The following is a 12,772-nucleotide window of genomic DNA, read 5'->3' on the forward strand; positions in this document are numbered from 1 at the left end:
CACATTAGGTGCTCTATAGTTTGTGTCTCAGATTGTTTCATTTGTGTGGGTGCACCTACCTCTAGAGGCGGATTCAATATAAAGACTGCAATACTAAGAGAGAGTTTAATTTCCTAATCTAGAGGATTAGGGATTGTCCTGGTGCGATAGAGGTGGTTATTATCAAACACAGACATGTAAGCTGTCACATACACAGATAAGCACAGACACGCACACATACACACATTCTTACCTTCTGCTGCTGCCTCCTGCATAACACCCATGCTGGCTGTGTGGGAGAAAGGGGCGCGGACAAACTGCCGGCAGAGAGCTGTACTCACACAGCAGGGGACTGACTGGGAGGTGATTGCAAGCTACAAGCAGTAGTGGCTGGTCCCGGGAGAAAGGCCAGCCACAGTAAGCATACGGCACCCCAGGTAGGGCAGGAGTTTTGTGGGGACTAGGAAACCCCCCCCCCCGGGTGTGCCCCTGTAACCATAACTAGTGGCTACAATGTGCGATTGCTCCTCGAATGATACCAGATTCCTGCTGGTGAAATGTGGATTATATACATTTCTTTGTACCTGAACCATAAATATCTTTTATATAGAATTTACCTTTATGTAATAAATTTCTGTCTTGATAATAAAAGAATGTAAGTTTTAAACTTTATTAAAAGTGAACTATTTACGGATGTGAGTGTGAATGTAAGTGTATTTACTGTGTTTTCCTATGTGATTGTGTATTTAACCTTCGTACGCCGATGTGTACGAATCGCAACCGCAGAGGAAACTATAACCGTTATTTATTCATTTAGCATGACTTCATCTAATTATTTGACTTCAACAAGTCTTTCTCTTCTTCAAGTTCCAAGATTTGTAACTTTGTATTTGCCCTTTGCCTATTAGATGGTCACGTAATTGCCACTTGACCTTTAATATCCTTATAATGTACAGCACAGTGTATATTGTAGGTTACATCCTGAAAAACAGTACACAATTAATCCCAAATACTTTGCTCACTCATTCTTTCATTACTTTATAGAGTATGGAGGCAAGTGGAAAATGCTTCATTACTATGCAAAAGATTTCTTTGCCCCTGTCGCAACAAGCGCATACGAAGAGAAAGATACTTTACACATCTATGGAGTGTCTGATCTGCTGAAGGATTGCTCTTTCAAGCTTGCAGTAAGTTTCACTTTTTCAGAATTGTATTTTAGTGTGAGCTTGAGGCTTTTTTGACAAGTGTGAGGTATGAATATATTTTTTCACCCTTTACCCAATATTTCAGGGAGCATATTAACAAGACCTAAATAGCTGCATTTTTAAGAGCATCTGAGACAGCTTGATCTAAAAGACACAAACTGTGACACACATGACATCAAATTAAAAATACTTGGTTGAAGGTTGACATGTCCTTTTAAGCTGCTGACATTTTAGAGTGGACACGCCCTCGCTGTCTTAGATTGATGACATCCCTGTTTTACATTATCTGGAGCCTGTTTGCACCTATTAATTGAAGCTAGTAGTGATTGGGGTCTGGTTAAAGTGATTCCCAAGGTAGTTTAACAGTATTGGGGTCCAGTCATACTGCCTCCTCAATATGCCCGCATGTCATTAAGCCAGCATTGTGCGTTTATGATTTATTTTTTTTATCCAACTTACAGGTATGCCATCGCCAGCCACACTCGCCTGCTTTGAATGCATGCCCAGTAAGCAATGTCATGCCCCCAAATTTTTGTGCTGTCTGGATATTCCAGGTTCATCCTGCACCATGTGACCATCTTCTGATTTTAGATTTCAACTTATAGTTCAGGATGAACTTGGAACCAGATAGCACACATCACATTCCGTAGAACTACCATGTGCACACTACTTAATGACTGCAAGATGGGAAGCCAAATCCTAGCACTGTGATTAGTGATAAGTGTGGTAACTAGCTAGCTGGCCTGTGTGAGCATACCCTGCCCTTCATAATGGTTACCACTCTTTTTGGAGTCATGCTTCTTGCACTCTAGTAAGTTGTATGAATGGGTTACATTTTCCCATGGTCTGTAGATAGGGGCTAGTGGATCCCACTGGTGGTAGCTCTTCATCTATTAGAGATAATTTCTGGCACGATAGAGTGATCAGCTATGGAGCCAAGATGTTGCTAATCCATTTTTATAGACACAGTTGTCGCTTCTTTCCAATTAATACTCCCACCAGGGGATAAATGTATCATACCCCAGTTGAAAGGGAAGTTTCCCTTTACAAGGCAGCGCCACTTTAAATTTAAGCTGCGAACACGCCGATCTCCCGCGAGTTGCAAAAACCAGGGTATGATACATTTACCCCCAGATTTGTTATGAGAAACTTGCCAGTCAAACCAGGAGCTGAAACCAAGAGGTTAGCAATCTGGGCAATGTTTAGAATAAACCACAACGTTATTGGTTAGACCGAGTCTGTAACTTTATTTTTTTACCTCTCTTGTCAGATTAAAGTCTACAAATGGAATTCTCTGGTACCAGTTTGTGAAAGCATTACACAAGAGTTTGTTTTAAAGGCAAGGAGTTCTGGCCTAGTGTACAAGGAGTTAATTACAGAATTATTGCGAAGGTGTGACAATACCACCAGGCGAAATAGTGTGGTGGTCTTCTATCTGTTACAGAAAGGACAAATCTATGGTGCCAAAAACTGGCATTTTCTAAGCTCGCCAAAACAGGCTCAAGGACTATTGAAATCCAATATCACAGTAAGGACTTTTTAGTGTGATGTCTGTGCAAAAACTATCTGATCTATTAAGTTATGTATTTTTAATGAAAAATATATAAAATGTTGTAATTTTATGTGCACTTTTTCAAAAATGCAAACTATTAATAATAATAATAATAATAATAATATTTATTTATAAGGCGCCACAAGGCATCCGCAGCGCCGTACAGAGACAAACAAAATTACAATACAATGGGAGACAGCACAGTACAGTAAACACAGCAACTCAGTACGCTCAATGCACAGCTAGAGAGGGCGGGGAAGGGGGAGGGAGGATCCGCAAACGACGGGGCCCAAGAAGGAGGGCGCGGAAGACAGGGAGACCCCCAGGGGGGAGGAGGGAGCGAGAGTGGGCGTGGGGTGGAGGACCCTCGAGGAGGAGGGCTAAGTAGCTGGAGTGCAGAGTTAGAAGTGGTGGAAACAGGAGGAGAGATGGCCCTGCTCAGAGGAGCGTACAATCTAAGGGGGGGGTGGACAGACAGAGAGACGCAGGGGAGAGAGGGAGAGTAGGGGGACAGAGGCAGAAGATATGGTAGGAAGTTAAGTGGGAGACAGAAAGGCTTTAAGAAAAAGGTGGGTTTTTAGGGCCCGTTTGAAGCTGGACAGATTAGGGGAAGTTCTGATGGAGGGAGGGAGCTTGTTCCAGTAGAGGGGGGCAGCGCGGGCGAAGTTTTGGATACGCGCGTGGGAGGAGGTTATAAGGGGGGAAGAGAGGCGACGGTCAGAGGCAGAACGGAGAGGGCGGGATGGAGCATGAATAGAGAGGAGGGTGGAGATGTAGGGCGCAGTGGAGTTGGCGAGGGCCTTGTAGGTGAGTGTGAGGAGCTTAAAGAGGATTCTGAAGGGGAATGGGAGCCAGTGAAGGAACTAGGTATTAGTTGTTTACCACTAATATTATCACATTGTTACATGTATCCTTTTCCTAGTTTAATGTCTATAGAGACAAATGTCATCTTAAGGAGGCATCATCAGAAATCAGTGTTATATAAAAACAAATGAATTCCTCTTCATGATCATTTTACATAACCATAAACACTGCAGGCTCGTTTAGAGATGGATGTGTATCCGTGTTTTTTGGGGTGTAAGTTGCACATTTTCATCCCGCACATGTACACAAAATACACATATGTCCGTATCACATTTTTGGCGTATCTTTGAATTGTTACTCCTTTAGCCTGCATACGCTTTGGTGGGGAGGGAAGTGCCACATAGTCCATGGAAATTATTAAAAAGCAGTGGCGCACGCAGGGGGGGTTTCTGAATCTCCAGAAACCCCCCCCTGTGCTAACTTAGTGCCCACCATAGCGGCACTGTCCTATACAGCAGCCGCGGCGCTGTCAAAGAAGCATCCGAGGCGGTGCTGTATTGTATACAGCACCGCCGCGGACGCTTCTTTGACAGCGCTGCGGCTGCTGTATAGGACAGCATGGGCGCATGCGCAGCAGCTCTCTCTCTCGTGGGGGGGTTGACAATCCTGCGTGCGCTCCTGAAAAGGTGGCAAGTAGCCACTTGTTATTAAAAAGTCTTTATCATGTTTGTTCAGTATTTTTGTTTCAGGATTTTGGGATCATTCAAATCAAGAAGCATTATATTTTCAATATCCTAAAAAGTGTAATGGTGTAGACATTGGCACCCACAGTAAAATGAGGAATTTGAAATGTGAGTGATTGATATATATATATTGTGTTTAGGATTAATTCATGACATCTTGTTCAATTTCTCCAGGTGGCTATCGCTAAGAACAATGGAGCATATATATTCACACTGAGGAGTTCCAGTCCAGCTGCTTTTGTGTGGTTGGATGTCTGGGACATAGCTGGAAGGTTTAGTGAGAACGGCTTTCTACTTACTGAGGAGAAGACAGTAATTTATTTTTATGCTTGGGAACCAATCACCATTGATGAACTGAAGAAGTCACTCCGCATAACTACTTTACGAGACATCTATTAACAATGATGAATGGGGACTCTCTGGATACAGTTAGACACAGATCACAACTGGAGTTGGAAACTGTTCTAGAACACGGATACTTGCATTGTCTGATATTGAAAAATCTTTTGAGTCTACAAATAAATCATGATCTCTCACTATTTTAATACCAAGCTATTTGGACTATTTTTTAAGGACAGCTATTTCTTCTTTTCTTCTCACTGCTAATTACTTATTAATTTTGCTTATTTATTTTCGTCTTTTGGCCAAAATATGGTTGGTATACTGCTTATTTCCACCCTTAAAGCAGACATTTTTCCATTATTTCTGTAACGCACAGCTAGACCCATTCTCATCTGTTTTGAAACACATCAAGGGATATATTTACTAAACTGCGGGTTTCAAAAAGCGGAGATGTAATAGTATGGGTGGACGAATGGCCCCATGACGAGAGAGCAGCAGGGGAAGCGTTGACAGAGGTGTAGAGAAGGAAGTTTGAGAGTTGATATGAAGAGACCATGGACAGAGGGAATTTTTTTGCAGATTGATCTGGTGTTCAAAAGGGCACAGGAGGAAGGGAGAGTGGGACCTCGGGAAATGTGGATGAGATTGGCAGGGGTTACAGGTGCACAAGGTTGTACTGGGTCTAGGATGCAGAATAGGGCAGGGTGAAGAGTATGGGTATGGGACGTGACCAAGGAGGCATGGTATGAGGAAAGGCAGGGCGAGGGGGGGGGGGGAATGAAAGAGGAGGCTTTGGCAAGAGACAGTGGCATGGAGTGTATGGGAGCAGTTTCTGGGTGAGCCACGGGGTGTGTGGATGCAATAGGGAAGAGGGTGGGGGCAGGGGGAAGAGGCAAGAGGCAGCAAGGGAGAACAGTGGGAATATGATAGACACCAATTAACAAGGTTTCAGGCAAGCAGTCTGCAGAGAATGAAATTAAAATAGTGTATCAAAAAATAATAATAAAACGAAATTTAGGTACAGCATTGAGTAATTTACAGTGCAACAATAAGTACCACTTCAGATACCGCATAGTCCATGAGGAAAAATGGAGGATGGGAGATTGACCATGTGGCGAGATCAAGACCATGAGGAGATACTTTATGAAATGAGTCTATGGATAAGTTCTGGAGGTCCAGGAGAAAGGAGTGATAGGAAGAAACCGGGTCTCAGGGTGGCAAAAGTGAGGGTAATCTTTTACACCGTTGAATTCTTTTCACTAAGTCCATTGGGGGATCATCCACCTTTTTTATACTATTGTTCTGTTCTCTTTGTTTAAAGTTGTAGTCTAACAGTTTCTGTTGTTGGAGAACCTTGTTCTTTCCTTTCTTATTGCTAAATCTCTCCTTAGTTCTGTCCTTTGGGGCTTTGTTAAAAAACTACTTAAGTTTCCATCAGGCTGTGGGGATATAGAGGGACAAGAGTTTGACTTTTACAATCCAATTTAAAGTGCCAAAACTCCAACGCTATGCCTATACACCCGTGTTCCAATGTCCCTCAATGGAAAAAGGATTTATCGCAAGTATAAAAATCCCTTTTTTGGGTTCAGAGTGTTTCAATATCTGCCTCTCTGTGTCAAAGTACTGTATGTCTACAGGTGTGACTGTTTTATGTGCCAGGCATGTGTGCCTCTATACGAGGCCCTGATTCCCTTGTATTGTCCTTAACCCATTCCTGACCCCTGATCCCCAAGCTTCCTCATAGCACTTCAACTCTATCTGTTCTCTTATCATTCATTTTTTTCCGGGCTCACTTGTATCTCACATGCTCCATTTATTCCCATTACCCTACAGTTGCTGTGCCAATTCCTCAGTCTTTATGTGCCAGTATGAAAAAAATCACATGTAATAACTCTGTTTCCTATTAGATTGTTCTTATTTTTCAAATGTAAATACTGAAGAGTAGACCATTGCAAAGTTGAAATAAAATTTAAAAAACAGACATTAATTAAAAAAGTATGCTGGCGACCTGTCCCCGTATAATCCCTTATTGGAACATGGTCCTTGCATTTATTAATTCCGTATCTGAACAACAGATCACTAAGGATCCCTGGTCGTTCCTTCTCTCTCGCCCTATCCCTGATGAGACCGCCCCTTCCAACAAGCGGATATCCCACATACTAGCTGCTGCCAAATCCCTAAGGGCTAAGCACTGGAAAGATCCAAACCCTCCCTCTATGCAGGCCTTACAAAACTACATCTGGCATATCGCAAGCATGGAGAGTATTACATGCTACCTTCACGATAAATCCTACAACTTTGACAAGGTTTGGGTCCCGTGGTTTCTCCAACAAAGCCGTAGCTGTTTACCCCCTTTGGCTCTCTCGTCCTCTAATGGTACATAGACTCTGGGCCGTCTCCGGATCCTCCAGGTTGGTCGTCGTGCACCATGGGTAAGAGATCCATATATCCTGCGGTCTACTTTCTATTTTCTTATTTATTTTATAGGTCGTTATTCTGTAAATATGCTGCTTACAACTTCCTTTGTAATAGGTTTGGTGATATACGTGCCTGTCCCTCCCAACCCTCCCCCCCGTTCCCCCTCCTTAACCCGTTTTGTTTCCTCTCGTCTCTTTCCTACCCCTTCCTTCTACTATAAAAATTTAAAATAAGAGGAGACATCTTGTTGTCTTAACACAGTTGTTGGTTTTTACTTCTTGTTTGCTTTTTTTCTGTGCTGTTTCCTCTTGTAACAAATAAAGAGTTTAAAAAAAAAAAAGTATGCTGGCAATGTTTGCTTTTAAAATTTTATTACAAAAGCACAATAAAAAAAAGTCATTTCTAAAAATATATAATACTGTATTAAAACAAAGGGATGAAAAACTGGTTACTAGGTGTCGGACATGACATGTATTCCACTGCATTTTCGTAAATATTCCTCTAGGTCACAGATTTCTCTACTGACAATTTAAGAACGGCAGAATTAACTGTAATTTGAAACAAATATATCATGTGCAATATCCAACAAGCTCAAAGGCGTCAGCCATCCAGATCAAGTGGTCTACGAAATGAGGAAGTGCGCAGTGGAAACCCTGCGTGTTCGACATTCATTATCTTTGGTTGTACAATATCAGCTGTATGTCGTTGTGCATGTATAACATATATATGCTTTATACTCAATTCACACCCGTCTTCTTTCAACGTCTCTAGCTTTTCCAGTGTATTTTTCTGACACATATAATCACTGTGCAACCAGTGAATTTCCGCACTCAAAAAGTTGCCAAGGGACACAGCCCTTTCTTTCTTCACAAACATTATTTGTTGCAGATGAGAGGGGCATCAAGTACGGAAAGTTGTTCTGAATGTCCATTACCTGCTTTCTGAAATTCACAATGTGAAAGGTTCAGCTTTCTAAAGGATGTTTCCACCCCGCTGTCACACAAGCTCTCGTTAAACTGCTGCTTGTATTCATCTGATGTTCTTCTATGGTCATCTATGCACAAAACAGCATAAAGAAACATAATAAGAAACCTGAGGGAAGATTAATAGTACTACATGTGAAATATGTAGACAAAAGTTTGTGAAAAGTACTGAAATGGATTTGGTAACAATATAACATTTTTCTTGACAAGCTGCTTAATAATAATATACAGCTATGAGCTGTAGCTGGAGCCATTTCAAAAGCGACTAAACCTAAAATATAAAATAATCTGATGACGATAAGGCATCTTTTAACATAAAAAAATATAAGTGCTTAAGCTTCCATGACAATTGACTGTTTTGCTTGCATAAGGAAGTGCAGTGAGACTCATTTAGCATTCAGCGTAGTTTTGCGCCCAACAACATACACGAATAATGTGGGACACAAATTGTCGCTCTTACCAGGTTATTATAAGCTGCGCGTATCTTAAGAAAAAAGAATGCAGCTGCAAACAGGCCTATGTTAATGTGGCGCATATTATGGACACCAGTCATCATTATCAACTTGATGATTATGACCACCGTTTTAAACGTGTAATAAAATAAATGTATAAAACCTAGCCCATTTGCGTTGTGGCTCCTAATTACCTGATTACCAGACAAAAAAAGAAAGGATGAAAGAGGACATTAAGGGAAGCATAAGTCTTTAATTGAAGAAGTGTCTGTGTGTTTGTTTATTTGTACACTGTTATGTGGCACTACAGGTCCCAGCAGACCCCAAATACCATGGCATGCTGATACTTGTAGGTCTAGAAGTGCCAGTATACCCAAGCAGTTTATGGCTGCCAGAGTTTGCTCGGTCTTGTAGTTCCGCACACTAAAATAATATTTTGAAACATTTTACAAATATTACCCCAACACACTCTGCACAGGGATGTTGGGATGAGCCCCATGGCGATCAGCCCATGTTTGTTTTTTTTCCTCGGGCAAGTTGGTACATTTATTGCTAACGTAATTTCAAGGTGCTACTCATTATTCCGACGCCTTTAAGACAGACGAGGATATAGACAAAACAAGACAAAACAATTCCGATTGCAATAACATTGAAATAGTTTAAATTCAGTTGCAATTACATTAAAAAAGACAGAGTACATTTCCAAACACACTGGAATGCAGACTGGTATAAATTGCGAACATACTGCATACCTGTACTTTCAAAGCGGCAATGTCAGGACCCATCATCATCACCATTAATTTATATACAGCAACAGGACAATTTCATCATAGGGTTAGGCGCCGGGTCCTGCAATTGCCGTTTTAAATTCCAAATTCTTAATGTTGCTCTGTTTAGTGACGTCAAAGAGAAGTTCCGGCATGCAGTATGAATGCAATTTATACCAGTCGCATTCCAGTGTGTTCGGAAATGTCCTCTGTCTATTTAAAGGTCAGTCTGCATTTAGACCATGTCAATATTATTGTAATCGGAATTGTTTTGTCTATAGCCTCCTTGGTGCTATTAAAGGCATCAGAATAACGTACTCCACCCCAATTTCCCTAGAGAATTCATCCCTGTGCTTAATATGGTGCAAAAGATCTGTGCTGATTAACATCATAATGTATCTATGCAGCAGAGCAAGCAATATGCCAGCTAAATGGGTGTATCTGGAGATGCAGCCTAGTATGGATAGGGTGTATGCCCAGGGGGGGAATCACCTTTTGCCTTTTCATCATGCAATTGTCCGTTTTGTCAGTGATTTCATTTACACACAGACACATATCAAATGGATACTGAATTCTACCCTAAAGTTTCAACCGATTACCACTCATGAATTATGTTTTCCTTGTACTCATAAAAGACATAATCACCTGTTTGTGTGACGAATGATAACTCAGAATAAGAATCAGTGGCTGGGGATGTGCTAGTGAGCCTTTGTTGTGACTGCTCAATGACTTCAATAGCTTCAGTGAATGACATTATTTTCAAGGCAGATAGAAGCTCAGCTACTGTCCCTCCAGAAACCTGCAACATGGCAAGAGAAATACTTCTGTTACTCATAGTACACAAACAAACCTCAACTTTCCCTTCTACTACAATGTACATATTGACTGTAATGTATGAAATTGGACGTCACCCACATTTTGGTTAAAACATGTAAAAAACCCCAAACCAAACCCCCAGAGCATGTGAAAATGCGACCATGAGTATAATGTTTGAACAAATGTTATAGATAATTGTAAAGTCAAACAGAATGTCCGTACACAACACACTTCCTTTTGTCATTTAAAAACCAAGTTCTTTGAGGAAATGATTACACAGAATCATAAATTAGTGACGTCTTTGTGTACATGTCACTAATTCCATTTTTATTATTTTATTCAAGAATGTTGTTGAAGGAAAATAGAGCAAGAATGAAGTGGATGAAGATAAAGAAACTTAATATGAATGAAAATATGATGGCGATAATATTAGAATGAAGAGATAAACCCTTAAAGTGTAACTGTTACTAACATACACTGAAAGCAGCCTGGTTTATAGAGCCAGATGGGGCGGAGCTCTGCAGAAAATAAATCTCTGCACCGCACGATTCTTGAAAGGAGTGGAGTGGAACTTAAATAAACAGTTCTGCTCCATATGTAGAACTCATTAAGTAATGCCAGAGCCCTTTTAAATAATCAGTTCTGAACATATGTATAGGTTGTTTAGTAACAGCAATGACCTAATTCATACATTAAAATAATGCTCAAGTGTTACTTGTGAGAGGAGTGGGGTAAGTGTTTGCAATGATGATAATCCTGACACCACTGACATCAGCACTAAAATTCCGAATGCTGTACTGCAGACCTGCACTGAATTCCGACTTCCTATACAAAATGACTGTGCATAAATCCAACAGTCGAGCTTTCAAGTGACGTTTACGTCACTGACGCTATGTTCTCATGCTGCAAATGTTCAGTCATTTTTGAAGTCAGATTTCAGTGCAGGTCTGCATTACAGCATTCAGAATTTTAGTGCTGATGTCAGTGGTGTGAGAGACATGACGTAGGGTAGCTAATTTGCATTGAGCATCTCTTAGTTAAGTAAGGTGTCCCTAAAGACCCGTACTTAATGAAGTTTAGAGCAATGTCCCCTCACACACATTTTTAAAGTTTATTTTATTAAAATAGCTAGCTATAAAGTGGTAGGAGGTTGGTCTTTTATGTAACGTTTACACTTTTCCACAGAACACTAGAGATGTTTACAACTGTATGTACACCTAGACCAGGGGTCAGGGAACTTTTTTACCTTTTACCCCCAAATATATTTAGATACGCCGACGTTACCCCCTTCATTTGAAAGGAAGGAAATCATATATTATTAATTATTGGAATTCAAAATTTTATTGAATCTATTCAAAATTTCTTTGAAAGCTTCAACTTCAAAACTTCAGGTTTTGGAGAAATGATGTTGCTTCATTTTTGATACAAGAGCATCAATATTGGGGCATTTTGATGTCAGAGCTATTTGGATACAGTCTTCAGTGTCCACTCAATTTCTCTGCTTTGTTTTTATGTTCGTTAGAGTGGAAAATCCTTGTTTGCAACGGTAGGTTGTTGCAAAATGCAGCAACTTTTTGACTGCCTCCTCATGTGCGATTTTGAATGCCTTTGCAGCTGTTGACATCCAAAAATATGACAGATCTGCTTTGTTTTCAAATGCAATACGTGCTTCATTATTGCATCGAAGCTCATGAAGTGCCTCTGCCAGCCTTTGAGGCTCTTCTGTTACAACAGCAATTTCACATTTAAAGGGGTCTACAATCCAACTGACAGCATGTGAATCGGCAGCATTACTCCCAGTAATTTAATTTTTACCCCATTTGGGGTAATTTACCCCTGTTCCCTGACCACTGACCTAGACACACTTCGAGACGTCTCCCAGGAGCAGAGGATAAACATACACCTTTGAATGCGCTGGGCAACACAAAGACTTTTGTGCACATAGTAAATAAACTACACAATATCCTCTGAAACAGAAATAAGGTAATTAGTTAAAATCTTGCTCACCTCAAAATTTTCCAGTAAGGTTTTGGAAGGTAAAGAACTTAACCTGAAAGCACTGTTTAATATGCCAAGGCCCAGGTTCTGTGCCAAAGTGGACCAATTCTTGTCTGCATCTTCATTTTGTAACAGTGTATAAAGTTTCTGCTTTGTATCTTCATTGAGGGTTTTCATGTCCCCTAGACAATAAAGATGGTTCATTTTTCATATCACATTTTGAGCCGAATTTTGGTTAATGAACCAATTATGGTATCTTTAGGTAATCGTACATTGTTTTAGTTGAATTGGGACTGCTATTATGGATGCTGATTTGAACAGCACAACATAGTATGTTTTACTTTACTTATACAATCAATGTTATAGAATATAAATAGTACAAAGAGATGACCAATGCAGCTGTGTGAAGAGTTAGAAGCAGAGGTACCTGTGGAATAAACCAAGCTTTAAAGAACTTTGAAACAATATAGAAACACAGTATATGTAAACTCAGCTGTAAGATGTGGGAACTATTTGAATGAGGACAGAATCATAGTCATTTATTATAACTTCTAATATTCTCACATTACGTAATGTAGATGACAGGAAGACTTTTATTTTTCATGTTTTTCAAGGGAACTGAAAAAGGTTAGAAGCTGTCAGTCACTGTGACTTATTGGTTGGGTGTACATCAGTTGGAATAGTAACATTCCTTAGAACCAAAAGATCATAAA

The 12,772-nt window shown here is 40.4% G+C and overlaps 2 protein-coding genes across 6 annotated transcripts in view; one reads left to right on the forward strand and one right to left on the reverse strand.

Moving 5' to 3' along the window:
* The window catches only part of MANBA (mannosidase beta), a 94,493-nt gene extending 89,665 nt beyond the window's left edge, over positions 1–4,828 (forward strand). For both annotated transcript variants that reach the window (XM_075201015.1, XM_075201025.1), the window contains exons 15-17: positions 1,024–1,166; positions 2,455–2,712; positions 4,458–4,828. In XM_075201015.1, coding sequence (XP_075057116.1) covers positions 1,024–1,166; positions 2,455–2,712; positions 4,458–4,682 — 626 coding nt within the window. In that variant the 3' untranslated portion in view covers positions 4,683–4,828. The remainder of the gene's footprint in view (positions 1–1,023; positions 1,167–2,454; positions 2,713–4,457) is intronic.
* A 2,569-nt stretch (positions 4,829–7,397) lies between these two features.
* The window catches only part of NFKB1 (nuclear factor kappa B subunit 1), a 98,217-nt gene continuing 92,842 nt past the window's right edge, over positions 7,398–12,772 (reverse strand). For all 4 annotated transcript variants that reach the window (XM_075201053.1, XM_075201035.1, XM_075201043.1 and 1 more), the window contains 3 exons: positions 12,069–12,241; positions 9,891–10,044; positions 7,398–8,097 (listed from right to left, as the gene is read on the reverse strand). In XM_075201053.1, coding sequence (XP_075057154.1) covers positions 7,919–8,097; positions 9,891–10,044; positions 12,069–12,241 — 506 coding nt within the window. In that variant the 3' untranslated portion in view covers positions 7,398–7,918. The remainder of the gene's footprint in view (positions 8,098–9,890; positions 10,045–12,068; positions 12,242–12,772) is intronic.

This window comes from Mixophyes fleayi, chromosome 1, assembly GCF_038048845.1.
Source record: "Mixophyes fleayi isolate aMixFle1 chromosome 1, aMixFle1.hap1, whole genome shotgun sequence".
NCBI lineage: Eukaryota > Metazoa > Chordata > Amphibia > Anura > Limnodynastidae > Mixophyes > Mixophyes fleayi.